Source organism: Taudactylus pleione, unplaced genomic scaffold (genome assembly GCF_031769625.1).
Source record: "Taudactylus pleione unplaced genomic scaffold, aTauple2 ptg000911l, whole genome shotgun sequence".
Classification (NCBI taxonomy): domain Eukaryota; kingdom Metazoa; phylum Chordata; class Amphibia; order Anura; family Myobatrachidae; genus Taudactylus; species Taudactylus pleione.
The window spans coordinates 837,543-857,996 of record NW_028285312.1 but is presented as its reverse complement, the minus strand read 5'-3'; the positions used below and the strand labels follow the sequence as shown (position 1 = coordinate 857,996).

General features: G+C 49.3%; 1 protein-coding gene and 2 non-coding genes across 14 annotated transcripts in view; all 3 read left to right on the top strand.

The window, feature by feature from the left end:
* The window catches only part of CKAP5 (cytoskeleton associated protein 5), a 107,700-nt gene that overhangs the window by 46,027 nt on the left and 41,219 nt on the right, over positions 1-20,454 (top strand). For 8 of the 12 annotated variants that reach the window (XM_088459456.1, XM_088459463.1, XM_088459462.1 and 5 more), the window contains exons 24-31: positions 4,732-4,860; positions 4,964-5,158; positions 8,780-8,924; positions 9,079-9,164; positions 16,282-16,368; positions 16,726-16,851; positions 16,986-17,135; positions 17,895-18,098. In XM_088459456.1, coding sequence (XP_088315582.1) covers positions 4,732-4,860; positions 4,964-5,158; positions 8,780-8,924; positions 9,079-9,164; positions 16,282-16,368; positions 16,726-16,851; positions 16,986-17,135; positions 17,895-18,098 — 1,122 coding nt within the window. The remainder of the gene's footprint in view (positions 1-4,731; positions 4,861-4,963; positions 5,159-8,779; positions 8,925-9,078; positions 9,165-16,281; positions 16,369-16,725; positions 16,852-16,985; positions 17,136-17,894; positions 18,099-20,454) is intronic. The other 4 variants (XM_088459467.1, XM_088459461.1, XM_088459466.1 and 1 more) reach the window with 2 other exon arrangements.
* LOC148473797 (small nucleolar RNA SNORD67) lies at positions 9,252-9,358 on the top strand. Its single transcript, XR_015872952.1, has one exon. It is a non-coding gene; the product is annotated as a small nucleolar RNA SNORD67 (small nucleolar RNA).
* Positions 18,135-18,242, top strand: LOC148473796 (small nucleolar RNA SNORD67). The gene has a single exon (XR_015872951.1). It is a non-coding gene; the product is annotated as a small nucleolar RNA SNORD67 (small nucleolar RNA).

The window sequence follows — 20,454 nt, the reverse complement described above, 5'->3', positions numbered from 1 at the left end:
CAACTACAGACGGCAGGTTTCATAGCTGGAGGTTGGTCCATTTTCATCACCAATCAGAATTAAATGCTTTTCCTCAAGCATGCTATTGGGGAACACTTGAGTTTTGAGAATGACACAAGTATTGGTTTTTGCAAAGTCTGCTGCTTCAGTTTTTATCATGGCAATTTGAATATACTCCAGAATGTCATGAGTTATCGGATGTATTGCAAAGTCCCTCTTTGCCATGACAATGAACTTTAATCCCAAAAACATTTTCCACTGCATTTCGGCCCTGCCACAAAAAAAACAGCTGCCATGTCAGTGATTCTCTCGTTAACACAGGTGAGCATGTTGACGAGGACACGGCTGGAGATCACTCTGTAATTCTGACTGAGTTGGAATAACAGACTGGAAGCTTTAAAAGGAGGGTGGAGCTTGAAATCATTGTTCCTCTATTAACCATGGTTACCTGCAAGGAAACACACATTGCTTTGCACAAAAAGGGCTTCACAGGCAAGAATATTGCTGTTAGTAAGATTGCACATAAATCAACCATTTATTGGATCATCAAGAACTTCAAGAAGAGAGGTTCAATAGTTGTAAAGAAGGCTTCAGGGTGCCCAAGAATGTCCATCAATTGCCAGGGCCGTGTACTAAAGTTGATTCAGCTGCGGGATCGGGGCACAACCCATGCAGAGCTTGCTCAGGAATGGCAGCAGGCAGGTGTGAGTGCATCTTCACGCACAGTGAGCCGAAGACTTTTGGCGGATGGCCTGGTGTCAAAGGCAGCAAAGAAGCCACTTCTCTCCAGGAAAAACATCAGGGACAGACTGATATTCTGCAAAAGGTACAGGGATTGGACTGCTGAGGACTGGGGTAAAGTTATTTTCTCTGATGAATCCCCTTCCAGATTGTATGGGGTTTCTGGAAAAACACTTGTCCGGAGAAGGAAAGGTGAGTGCTACAATCAGTCCTGTGTCATGCCAACAGTAAAGCATCCTGAGACCAAGTGCGGGGTTGCTTCTCAGCCAAGGGAGTGGGATCACTCTCACAATTTTGCTGAAGAACACAGCCATGTATAATGAATGGTACCATAACCTCGTCCAAGAGCAACTTCTCCCAACCGTCCAAGAACAGTTTGACGAACAATGCCTTTTCCAGCATGATGGAGCACATTGCCATAAGGTGATAGTGATAACTAAGTGACTCTGGGTACAAAACATAAAAATTTTGGGTCCATGGCCGGGAAACTCCCCATACCTTAATCCCATTGATAACTTATGGTCAATCCTCAAGAGGCGGGAGGACAAACAAACACCCACAAATTCTGACAAACTCCAAGAATTGATTAGGCAAGTATGGGCGGCCATCAGTCAGTATGTGGCCCAGAAGTTGATTGACAGCATGCCAGGGCGAAGTGCAGAGGTCTTGAAAAAAGGGTCAACACTGCAAATATTGCCTCTTTGCATAAACTTAATGTAATTGTCAATAAAAGCCTTTGACACTTATGAAATGCTTGTAATTTTACTTCAGTATACAATAGTAACTTCTGACATACAGGTCTAAAAACACTGAAGCAGCAAACTTTGTGAAAACCAATACTTGTGCTAGTCTCCAAATTTTGGCCATGGCTGTAGTGGCAGAAGCTTGTGCTCTGAGTTATTTATATGATGCACACACATACTACACACCTACCTCCTGCAATCCCACAATGCCAGTCTTCGTTAAGTGCCTGAGGAGTAAGGGCACGTTGTGGATGGGTTTGCGATGCAGTCTTTCCTTTTCCCTTTCCTGTGGGGCATGCGCTCAGGCGGGACCCCCCCACAGAGCACTCCGGTCTCCAGGAGAGGCCGCCTGGGGACTGGGCACGCTCACTATTTTTTAATTTATTTTTTTAATTCTTAGAGAGATGGGCGGCAGCACTGTTCCGGATGGCGGACTTAATGAGGGCGGCTCCATTGCGGTAGTGTGCGCCTCACGGGCTGCTCAGACGGAGCAATACCAACTTCTAAGTTTTTTTTTTTCCCCTGGATGGGGAGTAGCACTTGATGCAGAGAGGGAGTGCAGCCATGGATCAGGGCAGTGGAGCCTGTAGCTGCCAGCCTCCCCTTTACACTCCAGCAGCAGTGATCCAAGTCCTGGCTGCTACAACTTGTCAGGTAAATGACTGCTGAACTCCCGGAGCATTTATGGACATGCAAGCTGAGATCATCAGCTGTTGCAGTTCTCTCCCCAACTCCTCTCCTCTGCAGCATTGGGCTTGTCAGGAAGACCAAGTATATTTCCTTTTCTGTTGCCTTTCCTGTCTTTGCTGTGTTGCCTGTGTTATTTGTAAGGGAACATTTGGTTCTGTCTCCTATGGCTCTACTGACTCTTCGGCGAGGTCTGTGGCAACCTACGCCAAACCAATCGAGGCGCATGCCGCAGCTTTGACAGCACAGACAGTGTAATGGATAGCATTATGGCCTCACCGCAATTTTCTGGCTTCCGTAGTGGCTGCCTTGACTGTTCAGTGGAATTTTTCAGCCGGAGCATTTGTTTCCGCCGTCTCCACTGTTTCCTCAGGTCTCCAGTGACATTGTGGCTTCCTGAGTGAAGGTACTCCTAGTGGCTCCAGGCTGGCTACCCAGGACATGGTACGTGGACATTTTCCCACGTTCTACAGGTCCGGTGTGGCGTCTTCCACTTCGTCAAGACCGGCTGCGACTAGGCCATTTTTTACAAGGGCACTTTCCTTGGTTGGTTTCCACAACTGGACCTCTGGGACTCAGAGTAGGAAAGATGAAGTTTTTTCTTTCTCATGGTCTGCACCAGGCTGTGAGCCCGGACTCCATTTCCATCTCGCACTTACCCCGGGTTTGGAAACTCTGCCTCTTCTGGTTTAACCGTTACAAAATTTCGGCTGTTGCGTTTCTTTGCCTTCCTGCTGGAGGGTTTGGAGGCCGGTTCACGACTTGGTTTTTCTTCTGAGGACCCAACATTTTTTTATGATTGCATATTCAGACATTTCGTCCGCGTGGAGGCTTACTCTAGTCTCATCGGCTCTCACATGCTCCACTGAAGTCGCTGCGTTCCATGGATATTAAATTTGTTGCTTGGAAGCTGGTCTTCCTTAGGGCTCTTGCCTTCTCTCGGCATAGTTCCATGTTAGGGTTGGCGAGAAGCCTTTTTATATATTATTTTTTTCCCTTGTCTTCCATGAAGATTGGGCAGTTCTCCATAAAAGATTTTGGGCTTGTATTTACACCAGGATATTGTCCTTCCAGTTCTTCCTCCTTCGGCAGATTCCTGTGACTGGGATGATCTGGCTATGCTATTTGTTCTGAGCTTTGCAGTTCCTGGGATCCGCCTTCTTGGTACGCCACACTGTTCTTGACTGGTCCTTCTGACACGCATGTACATGGTGGGCCGGCTACTTCGCAACCCATTGCGCGTTGGGGCTGCTGTCTCGCTTCAGCCTATTCTGGTGCTGGTTTTCTGCCACCAGACCGGGTATCAGTCCCTTCCGCAAGGGCGGTGGTGCTCTTATGGGCATCATGACGCGGGACTTCAGCAGCACAGGGCCAGCGTGCGGCTATCTGGTCCCCTCTCCGCACGTTTGCTCATTTTTACGTTTCAGGTTTATTTTTGCCTCTGGCGGCACCCATGTTTGGGAGTACAGTTCTCCGGTCAGGCAGCCTGTGTGTTCCCTCACCTGGGAGTGGCTTTTGAACATCCCATGGTCCAGTGTTCCCCAACCTTGCTGCAAGAGAAGATTGCATTTTTGGTCAACTTTCCGTTGAATACTTTTCTCTTAAGCAGGCTGGTGAGCACTGCGATTTCCCCCCCCCTCACGCTCAGGCGTGCAAGGTTTTTGGGTCTTAACCATATTTTTTCCCTGCTGGTTTGTTTGGTTATTCTAACAGTTTCACAGGGTTCCTGCTACTCTTCTTCTAAATCTATTAACCTGAATTGCCTATATGTTCCGTTGAGGGTGGAATGGTTAAAGAGGGAGTCCATGAAGATGGTCATCAACCACATCAAACAGGGAGAGTTCATGGTGTCCATGGACCTATGGGATAAGTACTTGCATGTACCAATTTGAGAGGGACACCAATTAAACTCTCCTCCTCCCTATGAGTCCAGTGGGGAATACTGGTTCTGAGCTATGGAGTGTAGTGACAGTAGCTTGGGCACTTTCAAATTTACCTCAAAAAAGCACACGCTCTTTCTTCTCAATCACTGTTGGCTGCTGGGGACAGTGTGTGTGCAGATTTCAGGTCAGCCTATGGCAGCCACTTATTGGCTTAAATTAAAAATATAATTAAAATGATAGTGGTTCCCAAACTGCGTGCAATGGGGGCACTTGCAAGGGTTCCACGGATTGGTTTGGTGGTCCAGGACAAGATCCATTTTTATTCTTTTGCAACCCTATGCTGGGTGCACCACATGGCTAAACCTAAGGATGACAGGTAAGTTACTTATTGTGAAATTCTGGAAAAAATTTATTCAATTAAGAACCTTTTTGGCCTAGGAAGGGGCTGTAAAAAAAAAAAAAAATACTCTAGATCTTAAAACGTTATTAAATTGAATCAGAACACCCTAAGCAGTCCAGGCTGAATATCCAAAATGTCCCCACAGGTGTTTTAATCAGTCACTCCCTCGAATCAAACACCTTTGTCGTAGGGAGGTGATTTGTATATTCAGCCTGATCGGGTTTTCCTAACGATCCTTTGCAATTTCTGACACTACTACCGATGGTCTCCTCTTCAGGTAAATGTCAGGGCTGCGGCACTAGTGACTCTCAATGCTTGGGTGGAACAGACTGGTATGAAGGAGTGGCTGGAAGGAGAAGATCTCTCTGAAGAACTGAAAAAGGAAAATCCTTTTTTGAGGCAGGAGGTATGACCTATTATATATGTGTACTTGTAAGGTGGCTCCCACTAGACGAGTAAAGGAGACTGAGCATGTTGGTGGAGTTTAAGTTTCTTTTCCTTGTTTGTAGCTCCTGAAGTGGCTGGCAGAGAAACTGCCCACATTGCCTTCTGTTCCTTCCGATTTGCTGCTGTGCGTCCCATATTTGTACTACTGCCTGGAGGACCGCAATGGGGACGTGCGCAAGAAAGCTCAGGAGGCGCTGCCCATGTTCATGATGCACATCGGGTATGAAAAAATGTACAAAGCTACTGGCAAGCTCAAAGTAAGTCTTAAATGCTCATAATTGACATTTACACCCCTGAGAAATGGGTCTTCTATTTACTGCTGCTCAGCCCAGTCCTCTGACTCCTAATACGGTTATCATACACCTTTTATTGGATGGGAGGAGACTGTGCTTTCCATCTTTCCCACCTGCTCCAGGACACACACTGGCCAATTCGCAGAGTAATGGGGGGCATCCACTAGACTATTTTATCCCTGTCCAACCTCTTAACGATTTTCCCTTGAAGTTTCCCTTGAAATATGATCTTCCACTCTGAACAATTTGCAAAAGATTTGCAAAAGATCTAACAATAAACTGTTTTAATCTGTGATTGAGAGCTTTCAGCTATAGTGAGCAGATAGTGGTTCATCGTTTGATCGTTCAGCGTGAACGATGTGTAAACGATGTGTAAGCAATCAAGTGAAATTGACCTGCATGTTCAGTCGATGGAGGAGACGATCAAACGACCAGCGGGAGCGCGCATCGTACTCGTTGCAAACAATTACTGCACGATTTGCAAACTATGTTTGAACGATTATCGAACGATTTTATCATCGTTCAATCGTTCAACTTTATCGTCTAGTGGATACCCCCCTTAAGAGGTGGCGACTGCCTTTCTCATTCTCCTCTGCTCCAGGGTGTGATCTGGCCAATTCGTACAGAACGGGGTTGAGACTGTGCTTTCCCTCTCTCCCACCCGCTCCAGGGCACTCACTGGCCAATTAGCAGAGCAAGGGGAGGAGACTGCTTTCCCTCTCTCCCACCCGCTCCAGGACACTCACTGGCCAATTAGCAGAGCAAGGGGAGGAGACTGTGCTTTCCCTCTCTCCCACCCGCTCCAGGACACTCACTGGCCAATTAGCAGAGCAAGGGGAGGAGACTGAGCTTTCCCTCTCTCCCACCTGCTGCAGGACACTCACTGGCCAATTAGCAGAGCAAGGGGAGGAGACTGAGCTTTCCCCCTCTCCCACCTGCTGCAGGACACTCACTGGCCAATTAGCAGAGCAAGGGGAGGAGACTGAGCTTTCCCTCTCTCCCACCTGCTGCAGGATGTGACCCAGCTAATTGCCACTGGATACTACGTGGGTTTATCAAAACCAAATCCCATCTGCCCCCCGGCTTCCTGCAGCATCAGAGGGGAGCGGAGAGCAGGCAGGTAGGCAGACATTTCTGCATCATGGCGCCTCTCAGAGAGGAGCATGCAGTCGCAGACTCATTAGGATGGGAGACTAAGGGTATGTACACATCTATAAATATCTGTCTGGTGCGAAGGAAAATCTGGTCCGTTATCCAGGGTTTAGGAGCAAATTTCTATTACTTTACCAGATTTTTCCTTCCTACCAGACATATAGGACAGATATATCTATAGGTGTGTATGCAATACAATTATCTGTCCAATCTGGCTGGTTAAAATGAAAATCTGGTAGTGTATGGGAGCAAATGACCATTTACTCACAAACACTGGAAAACGGACAAAAATGGTCGTTCAGACAAATTGGTTGAAACAAACTGAACCAATTTGAACAATTGTTTTTTGTCCGTTTTTCAGTGTTTAAAACCATATGATCGATTGTCATTTGCTCCCATACATTACCAGGTTTTCATTCCAACCAGCCAGATTGGATAGATATCTGACCAGATAATTGTATGCCCAGCATAAGGGGTATATTCACTAAAGATCGATTTTTAGTTAATTTAGAATCGATCAACATCGATGTTTCCGGGCCTAAATCACACCTTTGCCAATACTTTAAAGACCAAATCAAAAATTGTCTGGTTGGTCCCAGAAACACTATCGATGTTAATCAATTTGGATTGATTAACCCCCCCCCCAAATTAAAATAAAGCTTTTATTTATTTTACTCCTAGAGGGAAAAGAAGGCCTAAGTATTTGGTATGTAAGAACCACTGGGAGTGTGTGCCTTATATACAATAAGGGGCCTGATTCAGACCCACTCGTAAGCGGCTGTCCGCTCGCAAGTGGGTCGATGTTGTGCTCTGCGCATGCGCACGACGGCGGGAGCTCCGTCGTGCACATGCGCCAGACGCGACGAGCGAAGGACTTTCCTTCGCTCGTTGTGTCTGATCAAAGGGGGCGTGCTGTCGATGTTGATTGACAGCACGCCCCCTTTGGTGGGCGTGCCTCCCTGACGGGGGCGTTCCCACGGGAACGCCTCCTGTCAGAAGCCGGCCCACTGACATCACTAGTGATGTCAGTGGGAGTGATTTTGGCTCTGATAGAGCCAAAATCACTCCGGGGCTTGCGGTTGAAAACCTCAACCGCAGGCTCCGGCTCGCAGTTTTGATGGTCGCGATGGTCAAGACCATCGCGGCCATCAAACTGCACACTCGTATAGGCTGTGGTTGGTGACCCACATCTATACGAGTGTCCAGGAGGACGCTCCATTTTTATGGAGGGCGGCCCTCATTCAGAGCGTGCGCTCTGCTCAGAGTGTACGGCTCTGAATGAGGGCCAAGGTTTGCTTTACATTCATTTATATATCGTTAATATTGTCACATGGCTGCGCTGCAGTGTGTCTCCGCAGTAAAATGTTAGAGAACCACTGTTGTACAGTATAAATATTAAGAATTGCGCTAAATTATTCTGATTGAAACTGGCGTAGTAAAACCAAATGTTTAATCAAAAGAATAATAAAATCCTACACTGTCACCAGGAAGAATATGAATATAGCAGCGATCTCTGAAAACTCTACAGGGTCGCTTGTATGATGCTATTGTGCTTTCAGAGAAAGCACCGATGTGTCCATCCTAGTGACTGTTTGCATTTTGCTTAAATATTTGCTTTTACTGCGCCATTTACGATGGGGATGGGCAGCCTGTTCCTGAGGATCTCAAGACCCATTCTACCGGATTGGTGAGTGCTTTCTAGGCGTGAAGCATGGAGATTGGGCTGAGCAGCATTGTAGGGCCACCACCTGGCCATCGGTTCATTACATTCCCCAGGTTTCATGTGTTCCTCCTGGGAGGCCGATTTTGGAAGGAAGATGCTTTGCATCACTTCCCATTACCCATCCCTAGAGGCAAATTTGGACATCACCAACATCATCCATGTCATACAGTTATAGAGTAACTACGTTACCGTAATTCCCTCTTGCGTGCCCAATATGGGACACTGGGTACACACAGCCTTTTGCCTTCTTTGTAATGAGGCCAGCGAAGGCGACAGTATCTTGTTCCTGGACTACTTCTATTTTAAGGAAGTTTTTTTTTTTTTCTTATTATACTATTTGCTCCACCTTGTTAGCATGTGGTGGTCAGTACTACGTTTCTAGCTATTCCTCTTATTAGCAGGCAACGGGATAGTGATCAGGTCACACTACTCCTTCATGGGTTACTGCTTAGGTGCAGGTGGACCTGTTGTCTCAATGCAAGCAAGAAGGTGTTTGGGGGGGGGGGGTGCCATTTGGTTTTAGAGATGTATGTAGATGCCCACGGTAACATTTAAGTTGCTGTCATGTAATGACACCTGTTCTTGCCTAGAGACTTGTATTGGTGGTTTTATTTTATTTTTTAGTGGAGCTGCTACACTTCTTTTTTTTTTTTTTTTTTTATAAACGTTGCATAGCTCTGTTCGTGTGTAATGCAATGCTTGTGTTCCAGCCTGCCTCTAAGGACCAAGTTGTTGCCATGCTGGAAAAAGCTAAAGCCATCATGCCAGCCAAACCAGCTGCCCCAAGCAAGAGCTCTTCTAAACAGGCTGGAGGGCCTGCCCAGTCTTCAGCGCCGGCTCCTGCTCCAATGGCTGGTCAGTATGTAACAGAACGAACCTCGTACATGTGCGCATACTATCTTGCTAAGTACAGGAACATGTTACGACTGTTATTTCAGAACGCTTTTCGTAAGTGCGCATGGAGATTATTCTTCTGGCTTCTATGGTAAATGTCTTTCATTCTCACTAGCCGTTTCTGACTCGGGACCCTTTGCTTCAGAGAGCAAACCAGATCTCAAGAAGAGCAAACCAAGTGCACCAGCAGCTAAAGGAAAGGTATGTTCCCTAACCTTACACGTAGTGTTTTTCTCTTGTCTGCCATCGTACTGTTCAGGCACAGACTGTTAATGGTGGGAGAAGCTGCTGGAGGATGATGAGTTGCACCAGAGGTCTCCGCAGTTCTGTGTACTGTGGTGCCTAACAGCCATTATGGTGACACATCCATGTGCACAGGGGCCAGCTGACTCCATACTGCTCCCACCCGTTGTCCCTGTCTGTTTTCTCTTTTATATGGTGATAGTTTTGTGTATTCAACAGTTTCATGTTCTCCTACTGATTCCTGATGAGCCTGTGTTTGTGGAGGTGGTGGGATAAATTCTACCCTTGTCTGCATTTTTGCTTAAATAGAAGACTACAAGCTCAGCAATGGCATTGACAGATGCCTCTAATATGTTTGACTGGACTTGGTCTGTTCCATATAGAATTAATAACCATTATAAAGTGTATTGCATTTTAACCACATGCTAAACTAAATTGACAATGCAGCCGCATTTCTATCGCTGCTGCACCGCCTTGTACTGCTTTCATATATAACCATACATATTGTATCACTGTACTCCAGCTAGTAAACTAATGGATTTATGCTAGGAAGCTGCAGGGGAAACCTCCTAATGTCTGGCCCCCACTCTGCTACCTAGGTTTTCCCTCGCTCTGTAGAACTGAATAAAACAAATGTAATATGGTCAGATTTGTGTGTGTTGGGGGTTATCGCCTTCTATTTCTACTTCAGGGTCCATAGGGGGTCCACAGGGTTGACCTTGGGGTTATAGCTGGAACAGGATCCATGGGCACCACACAGTTAAGCTTTTAGCTTCCAGGATGCACTTGGGTCCTCCTCTATACCCCGCCCCCGAGCCACAGGCACCTCAGTGTAAGCTGGTGCCCGGCCGGAGTCGGTCACCGCGCAGGGGGGCTGCAGGAGCAGCCCCCAGAAGCTTTTTATTTTAAGTTAGATTTTATTTATTTTAATCTTTTTACTACAGACGGCAGCGAAGGGCTGTCTGTACAGACGCCCACGCTGCCGCTCTGATCCCTGACTGGCGCCGCGACGCCAGTACTGATCTGGGGATCGCGGCGGGAGGGCAGAGTCCGTACTAGCCGGACTCTGTCTACCTCCCAGGACTGCTGCCGGAGTCGCCGGGGATTCAGGTAAGCCGCGCGTCGCTGGCTAGCGGCGGCGCGCGGAATGCCTTAAATGCAGTCCTTTAGCCTCCTGTCCTGGGGACAGACCGGAGGCTGCTGGCAGTGGCGGCGGGCCCCCCCCATAACCCGTGGGACCACTAGACCACCAGGGATAAAGGGGCAAGCGGGAAGCCAGCATCCCTGGGGTTATGGCCAGCCAGGGGAGGAAGCCTTCCCTGTCAGCGGCTCCTCCCCTCAGCTCAGCGCGCCTTTCAGCACGCAGTCTGGCGTCGCTGAGCTGCAGTTACACGGCCACTCCTCCTCTGAGGTCTCCAGCGGCCATTTTCCCAGTGGCAGCGCAGATCTCAGGGAGCACGCGGACCGGTCCCCCTGTGTACCTCTCCCCTGATTAAGGCCCAGCGTACACAGCACTATAGCCCTCCCAGACACTGAATCTGGGCAGGTTGATTGTAGTGTAAAGGTGCAGTGAGTATATCTTCCTGCATGGTATGTGACTATTGCTAGTGCTGCCGTCTGTGCTTATTTTCTACTTACTGTCAGCTTATACCTATCCCTTTACTTCTCCTACAAGCCCTACAGGTGTGTGGGGGAGGGGCGTTTCTACTGACCTCACTTATATAGATCACGTATTTGTGAGGTCCGTCACATACAGTTGTGTGCTACTCAGTGCCATATTGTGGGCTGTTGTTCAGCACACCGGTGAGTGCGTTTTACTTCTACCCTGGTGCCAGATATATAATATATTCTGTCATGTCAGACGAGGAGGTTGAGCGCTCAGTGGCTCCGGTGTTGGCCTCCTGCGGACGCTGTTCTGCAGGAGTAGATAGGGAGGATTTGTCACAGGATGGCCTGTGTAGTCGATGCCAGGTGGCTCCTGGCCCATCCAGACCTTCTCTGGCGCAGGAACCACCGTGGGCGATGTTTTCTCAAGTGTTGGTGTCTATTGCGGACCGTCTGTCGGTCCCGACTGCTCTCCCTACTAGGGCGGTGCCCCAGCCGACCAACCCCCATTCCCCGGGTGTCCCGCAGTTATTGCGGAGTCCTCCTGGGTCTCAATCAGTAGGTCCCGATGCGGGGTTGCCTATGTATATACAGGCTTCCCCTGTGCCGCAGCAGCCTGTGGTACCTTTTCAGGCCCCTATGGCGACTCCTCCACCATGGGTGGATGTGCTCTCCAACTCCGTGCAAAATTTGGCGGCCGCTTCCTCGGTTTTTCAGTCAATGTTGCAGACTGACATGCCTTCTAGGATTTCAAAACGCCCACTCATGACACGGGCTGCTCAGGTATCGGACTCAGAGGGTTCCTCAGATGATGGGGAGGTCCCTGATGACACTGACTCGGACGCCTCGGTCCAGGAAATGGATACCAAGTCGTCCATTAATGTGCGAGCACTAGTTAGGGCTGTGCGAGCTATTCTTCTTATAGAGGATGAGGCACCGGTTCCTAAGTCGAAGTTTCCTAGTTTCAAAAAGACTAAGGTGGCTTCTGCGGTGTTCCCCCTGTCGGATCAGTTGACGGATCATATGGCGGTAGCTTGGCAGGCGCCCAGTAAGAGATTCCTTCCTCAGAAGCGGTTGGCTTCTAATTACCCCTTCCCTGAGGCACATTGTAAAAAAATGGGAAACTCCACCGGCGGTGGATTCCCATGTCACCCGTTTAACTCGGGGCGCCACCTTACCATTACCGTCGATATCCTCGCTGAAGGATCCCACGGACAGGAAAGTTGAGACTTGCTTAAAGTCTATTTACTCCCTCTCCGGGGCGGTGGCCCGACCGTCCATGGCCATCTCCTGGGTGGCCAAGGCCATTGAGGGGTGGGCCAATGCATTGGAAGATACCTTCCCAGACGACGCTCCGGATGTCCAGCGGGCGTTGTTGGGACAAATGAGGGACGCTGCTTCTTACATTGGTGAAGCTTCTTTAGATGCTAGTCTGCTGACCTCGCGGGTATCGGCTGCAGCGGTGTCTGGCCGCCGATCCTTGTGGTTGCGGTCCTGGAGAGCGGACTCTGATTCAAAGAAGGGTCTGGAGGCCTTACCTTTCAATGGGGAATTACTATTTGGTCCGGACTTGGACAAAATAGTGGACACCCTGGCTAAATCCAAGTCGGCCTTCCTCCCTTCGGCGGCACTGCCTGCTAAGGTTCGGAGTTCGGCTTTTCGTTCCTTTTGGGTTCAGGGTAAGGCGAAAGGTCAGTCCTTCCCGAGACAGTCTGCGAGTAAGACTGCCTCTAAACCCAAGAAGCAAGCCTGGAGTGCTCGGCGCCCTTCTTCCAAGCAGGAAGATAAACCTGCGGCCTGATGGGACGGGCCTCCCTCTGGGGGACCTCAGAGTGGGAGGCCGACTTCTTCTATTTGCCCAGTGCTGGCACAATACCACCACGGATGCCTGGGTTGGAGAAGTGGTCTCCCAGGGGTACGCCCTGTCTTTTCGGCACAGACCACCCCACCAGTTTTTCTGCACAAGTCCTTCTCAGGACAAGACCAAGGCGTTACAGGTTCAGGAGGCTATAGAGTCCTTGCTGAAAGCAGGGGTCATTGTTCCCGTTCCTCTATCACAACGAGGGACGGGGTACTATTCTACTCTGTTTCTGGTGCAGAAACCCAATGGTTCTCATCGCCCTATCCTCAACTTGAAGTCTCTGAACAAATTCCTCAGAGTTCCCAAGTTCAGGATGGAAACGTTACGTTCCATCATTCTGGCGATGGAACCGGGGGATTACATGGTGTCCCTGGACATCCAGGACGCCTACCTCCATGTTCCGATAGCATTTTCACACCAGCGGTATCTGAGGTTCGCTATCCTTCAACACCACTATCAGTTCCGGGCGCTACCCTTTGGTCTCTCCACGGCACCGAGGGTGTTCACGAAGATTATGGCGGTCATGGCCGCACATCTTCGGAACCAGAATGTACGGCTGCTGCCGTATCTGGACGACCTCCTGTTGCTGGCGAGCTCCCCGGAGGTACTGCTTCAACATCTCCACCTGACGATCGCTTGCCTGCAAGCACACGGGTGGTTGATAAATTGGAAAAAGTCCTCCCTGATTCCATCACAGCGGATGGTTCATTTGGGAGCCCTGCTGGATTCGCGTCAGCAAAGGATCTTCCTGACTCCGGAGAAGGTCGCCTCCCTACAGCTGCGGATACGCAGTTGCCTGAGCCGTTGCCGTCTGTCGGTCCATTCGGCTATGAGAGTTCTGGGGTCCATGGTGTCGACATTCGACATGGTGGAATTTGCCCAGTTCCATTCCCGACCCCTGCAGGGGCTGATTCTATCAGAATGGAACGGGTTACCTCACCGGATCCGCTCTCAGGTGCTGGTGTTGTCTCCGGACGTTCGGCAATCTTTGGCTTGGTGGCTTCAGACAGCTCATCTGGTCGAGGGGCGCCCATTTTGGATCCCGGACTGGGTCCTGCTCACGACGGATGCCAGTCTCCGGGGTTGGGGGGCAGTGACCGGCTCTTTGTCGCTTCAGGGTCGTTGGTCAGCGGAAGAAGCACTTCTCCCCATCAACATCCTGGAACTGCGGGCAGTATACAGGGCCCTGCAGTCGTCCGGCCCCGCTCTTCACGGAAGGGCGGTACAGGTGCAGTCCGACAACGCCACCACGGTGGCGTATATCAACCACCAAGGCGGAACTCGCAGTCAGGCAGCGATGTCGGAGGTGTCTCGTATCCTGACTTGGGCGGAGGGTCACATTCCGGCGATCTCGGCGGTCTTCATCCCCGGAGTCCTCAATTGGGAGGCGGACTTCCTCAGCCGTCACGACGTGCATCCCGGGGAATGGTCGCTTCACCCAGAGGTGTTTCAGCTACTCGTGGACAGGTGGGGACTGCCGGAGCTGGACTTGATGGCCTCCCGTCACAATCACAAGTTGCCCGTTTACGGGTCAAGGACAAGAGACGCAGGCGCAAGTCTGGTGGACGCGCTGTCGGTGAAATGGACGTTTCACCTGGCGTATCGGTTTCCTCCGCTATCCCTGCTTCCTCGGGTTCTGCGGAAATTCAAGCAGGACGGCGGCATGCTCGTGCTGGTAGCTCCGGCGTGGCCCAGACGTCCTTGGTACTCCGATCTCAGGAGCCTCTCCATCGACGCTCCGTACCTTCTTCCTCAGCGTCGGGACCTGTTGTCTCAGGGGCCCTGCCTTTACCCGGATCTGGGTCGGCTGTCTTTGACGGCGTGGCTCTTGAGACAGCCGTCTTGAGGTCTCGGGGCTTCTCCAGTTCGGTTATTGGTACCATGCTCAGGGCACGCAAGCCTGCTTCAGCACGGATTTATCACAGAGTGTGGCACACTTACTTTCAGTGGTGTGAGTCCAGACATTATGATCCTCAGGTGTTCCGAGTTTCCAGGATCTTGGAATTTCTTCAGTCAGGATTGGATCTCGGCTTACGCCTTGCATCTCTGAAGGTTCATGTGTCCGCCTTGTCCGTGTGGTTTCAACGGCGGATTGCAATACTACCAGACGTTCACACCTTTTTCCAGGGTGTTCTCAGGATCCAGCCTCCCTTTGTGCCTCCTTTGGCTCCTTGGGACTTGGCGGTGGTGCTACGGGTCCTGCAGGGTCCTCCGTTTGAGCCTCTTGAGGCGGTGGAGCTCAAGTGGCTGACATTTAAGACGGTTTTTCTCCTGGCAATTGCTTCGGCCAGGAGGGTGTCTGAATTGGGGGCGCTTTCCTGTCGCCCTCCTTTCCTGATTTTTCACCAGGACAGAGCGGTGCTCCGCACTCGTCCTGAGTTTTTGCCCAAAGTGGTCTCGAAGTTCCACATTAATCAGGAACTTGTTGTGCCAGCTTTTCAGTCCCCTGATCTTTCAGCTGGTGAGACTTCCTTAGATGTGGTCCGGGCGCTTAGAATTTATGTAGACCGGACGGCTTCGGTTAGGAAGTCTGATTCCTTGTTTATCCTCTTTGGTTTTCACAAGAGGGGTTGGCCTGCCAACAAACAAACGTTAGCCCGTTGGCTTCGTTCCGTTATTTGTGAGGCTTATGCACAAGAGGGTTTACCTGTGCCAGCCTCTGTTAAGGCTCATTCCACTCGTTCTGTGGGTCCCTCTTGGGCTGCTAGAAGTGGCGCTTCTGCTGTTCAGCTGTGTAAGGCGGCCACTTGGTCTTCTATTAAAACGTTTTTGAGGTTCTATGCGTTTGACACCTTCGCCTCTCAGGATGCTTCCTTTGGGCGCCGGGTGCTCCTTTCAGCACAGGAGCGTCCCCGCCCTTAGTTGAACTGCTTTGGGACATCCCCAAGGTCAACCCTGTGGACCCCCTATGGACCCTGAAGTAGAAAACAGGAGATATGGTAAGAACTTACCTTTGTTATCTCTGTTTCTACGAAGTCCATAGGGTCCACAGGGCGCCCGCCCTGACGCACCTGGCTTCAAATGGGCTGTGTGGCTGGTCACCGGTTTTCCGTCTCCTATTGCTGTGAGTATGGTTTCTTGTGTGTTCCAGTCTTCCTTCTCTCTGTTCCATATTCTCCTCCGGCCTAGGCTGCTTACCAACTGAGGTGCCTGTGGCTCGGGGGCGGGGTATAGAGGAGGACCCAAGTGCATCCTGGGAGCTAAAAGCTTAACTGTGTGGTGCCCATGGATCCTGTTCCAGCTATAACCCCAAGGTCAACCCTGTGGACCCTATGGACTTCGTAGAAACGGAGATAACAAAGGTAAGTTCTTACCATATCTCCTGTTATTCTCGTCTGCTTGAATTGATTGTACCTTGTGTAAAGTGTTGGTGGCTCTATAGCAGGGGTCTTCAAACTTGGCCCTCCAGCTGCTGTGGAACTACACATCCCAGCATGCACTGCCATAGTTAGCATGCTGTTATATAAAAAAGGTGGCAGTGCATGCTGGGATGTGTAGTTCCACAGCAGCTGGAGGGCCAAGTTTGAAGACCCCTGCTCTATAGCGTCATCCTGCTTGTACATCGGATAAGGAAAACGCCTGTTAATACCCAAAGTGCTTTCTCTGTAGACCCAATCTGTATCCTCTGAGGGTAATACCAGCATGACGCCAACAAAGGTTAACACCAGCATATCCAAAGCAAAGTCTGCAAAGGTGGTAATAAGATGGCACTTTTGTGGGATTGGTTTATGGGTGCTAGACTTGCGTGTGCTAGATACGTTTGCACTGTAGGGTCTATAAGCCACACGCTGTATAAATGGGACACTGTTGCTTGAGGGATAAGTTGCACCCCGGATGCTGTGGTGCTGAGCACTGCATGCTGTATACACCAAGGAAGGTGACGGGCCACCTGACACCCACCACTTATTCTGCCACCTTCTCTCATTACAGCACTAATAGGGCAGAGGCTTCGTCCACACGTTACTTATTGTGTTCTACAGTCGCTCTCGGGGAAGCTTCTACTTTTTTTTTTTTTTTTTTTTCTATTTGAAAATCCTTTTTATTTACCCACAGTCTGTGCCTGCGAAGAAAGTGCCAAGCAAACCGGCTGGGAAGGACGAAGACGACAGGTCTGGTCCCATTTTCATCATTGTTCCTAATGGAAAAGAGCAGAGGGTGAAGGAAGAGAAGGGGTTGAAGGTGAGTGGCTGGAGGAACTGCACAGACCACAGAGATGCACTCAGTGTAATGGCAGCCTGCCTGCTTTCCATCGCTGGTGAGAGCTGTTACACTGGACGGTTTAGAAAGGATGCGATTATAGAATTGTTTTACAGGTTCTGAAATGGAACTTTCCTGCCCCCCGTGATGAGTACATTGAGCAGCTGAAAACACAAATGTCGACGTGTCTCGCAAAATGGCTACAGGATGAGCTCTTTCATGCAGACTTCCAGCGTCACATAAAGGCCATGGCAGTGATGACAGAGGTGTGTAATGGTTCTATCTCCATGTCTGTATAGTGCAGTGGTTCTCACTCAGTCCTCAGGACCCCATACAGTTCACATTTTCCAGGTCACCCAGCAGGTGCACAGGTGTAGTCATTACTCATTGACACATTTTAAAAGATCCACAGGTGGAGCTAATTTCACTTGTGATTCTGTGAGGAGACCTGGAAAACATGCACTGTTTGGGTTCCTGAGGACCGAGTTTGAGAACCTGTGGTATAGTGAGTGCATTATTAAACAGGACTGTCGAAATCCATTTTCTTCCACAAGTAGTAGTCTCTCTGGCCAGGTCCACAAGTGGTAGTCTCTCTCTGTGGCCAGGCCCACAAGCAGTAGGCTGTCTCTCCCCTCTCACAAGTGGTAGTCTCTCTCTCCCCCCACAAGACGTAGCCTCTCTCTGGCCTGTGCATTGGTGGACCATATTCACCAGGCTATAATTTCTGGTACTTCCAGTCAGTCTGAATTCCAGATACCGAATATGTTAGTCTCTGGCTAGATGTTGAGAGCTTCATAAACCAGACATAGGGTAACTGCTGTATAGGCTTGAGATAGTTTTATATATATATATCTGTCTCTCTCTCTCTCTGTGTCTCTCTCTCTCTCTCTCTCTGTGTCTCTCTCTCTCTCTCTGTCTCTCCCCCCCCCCCCCCCCCCCCCCCCCCCAAATGGAAACGTACAGCTGACTTGTGGGGCCAAAGACCCAGGCTACACATGTAACCTTTTCCTTCTGTTCCTTTCTAGCATTTAGAGAGTGAGAAGGAAGGTGTAATTAGCTGCTTGGACCTCCTCCTTAAATGGTTTACCTTGCGCTTCTTTGACACCAATACCAGTGTCCTGATGAAGGTCCTGGAGTACCTGAAGTTACTTTTCATCATGCTCAGCCAAGAAGAATATCACCTGACCGAGCTGGAAGCCAACTCGTTCATCCCATACATGCTGCTGAAGGTGAGCGTGTGGATTGGTTTATGGTGGGAGAAGCTGCTGGAGGATGATGAGTTGCACAAAGGGCTCCACAGTGCTGTGTACTGTGGTGCCCAACAGAGCCATTATGGTGACACCGCCAGGTGCACAGGGGCCAGCTGACTCCATACTGCTCCCACAAGTATTGTGTGTCTTTTGTGTAGTTTGTGCAGTAATACAATTGTCAATGATCCTGTCATAAAAATTACTGCTGTCTACAGGGCTCCCATCAGAAATTGTGGGACCCATGCAAGTAAAAGCTACAGGGCCCCACCCCATACAATGCCGAATTGCCACACATGCCCCTTACTTGCCCTTTTTCACCTCCCCACATTTCCTGTACATGTTTCTCAGACCTCCCCACATTCTATCAGACTGCCCTATTTGCTCCGCAAATAATAGAAAATATTTAGTGGAACAATAGAAAAGCTTTAAATCCCCCGGGGGATAAAAATAGGTTTCATGTATGACAGAGGAACAAGTAGTGCCCGGAGAGGCTTTCCTATGCAAAGGCAGGCAAGGGTTACTACCGGTGATGGCTTTTGCCAGCGATAACCTCCTGAAGTGAGAGAAATCTTGTCGTCCTCCAGTGCAGTTATGTGGCGATTTTTAATGTGGTGGGTACAGATAGGAGACAAAGGAAAAAACACATGGGCAGTGTGCAGATGGAGTAAGGGGACATGGTTTGAAAACTGACGGACAGGTAGAAGCAGAGGCACTTATGTGGAGGGAAGGCAGTGACACACACACTACCAAGATAAGAAGAGAAACTGGCACGGGGTGGGGGAGGGACGCGTATAGCTGCAGACACAGGGGATGAGATTGGATACATTGCTGCCTTCAACTTGTTCCTGGCCTCTGCAAGCACCACGTGGTGCACAAGAAGCCTGCCCGGCCAATGGAGAGGAAGCGGGGTAAGGAAGAGGTGAGAAGTAGTAGTATAGTGGGCAGACACAAATGGTAAAGAGACTGCAGCACACGCCTCGTCCAGCCAGCCCACCAAGCAAGGGGGGCCCAATGAATGTGCTCTGCCATGTCTACCTCCGTCTCCTCCAACAACTATGATTCCATCTGTGGAGCAGTTTGCAGCTGAGGTCATCTGTCAGTGAGCCCCCATCGACCCAAGCCCCTTGCACCTGTACTGCCCATACCCCACTGATGGCAGCTCTGGCTGTCATGGGGCGTACACTTATTGTTGAGTCTCGAACCCTGGATAAATGAGAGAGCACAGGATGCCATGTTCTAGTTGAAGATTTCAAATAACACAGCATATCATACAAAGTTACCAGGCTTTATTTAATAACTTAGGCTTGAGGAATCTGTATTTAACAGCAGCGTTAATGAGCAACGATATGTAGACAGTACAAGGGTGGTTCTAATTTACCCAGAGTATATTGTGTTTAATAAAGGCTTCATAAGGCAAATATAAAAACTTTCAATGTTGAATTAAAGGTTCCCCAAGTGTTATAGGGTCACATCAAATATGTTGCATGAACCTCTGAATATGACTCTTACCACTGTGTCCTACAGTCTCTTTACAAAAAACCCTCCCGGTGCACCAGGTCTGGTAAGACTGTGTGCGACTGAGTCTCTGAATCTGTATACGAGGTGCTACAATGTTGCGGGCACAGCTTTTTTTCTTTCCGAGTTCTTGTGCTTCATATACAGACTCAGTCGCACACCGATATACAAGTGTCACATATCAAATTAATCGGCAGTGTCTGCTGGTGCATCATAGTGGCATCGCATTATGACTGATGCATTTTTGGCAAAGAAAGATGCCCAGTGCTGGCAGAGTAGCACAGAATCTGGCGGCTCACTCGTGCCAGGCAAATCTCTCCTTGCGTGGCATATTGAGGCTCGATGTATGAGGACACATCCGTAATAGACTTGGAAAGGGTATTTTACTACTGCACTCTTCCACATGTCCAACAAGTGTGTAGTTCATGTTTTCCCTCACAGCTGTCTTTACCAACTCCATTCAAAAGATCTGGAATAGCTTCTTGTTAAACACAAAACAGGGAGTAACTTGATTAAATTCATGACTGGAAATAATTTTTCAAGCTACCACACTAATGGCTAAATGTAGTTTGCCAGTTTTGAAATTCTGTTGACCTTGTTGAGAGAATACGGACTCTGCCCTCTCTGGAGTAAAGGCATAATACAGTGCCTTGCAAAAGTATTCACGACCCTTTGCATTTTTCATGTTTTGTTGCCTCACAACCTGGAATTAAAATGGATTGTTTGAAGGTGTGCATCATTTCATTCACAGAACATGCCTACAACTGTGAAGTTTATTTTTTTTTTTTTATTTTATATTATGAATCAAACAACATTTATG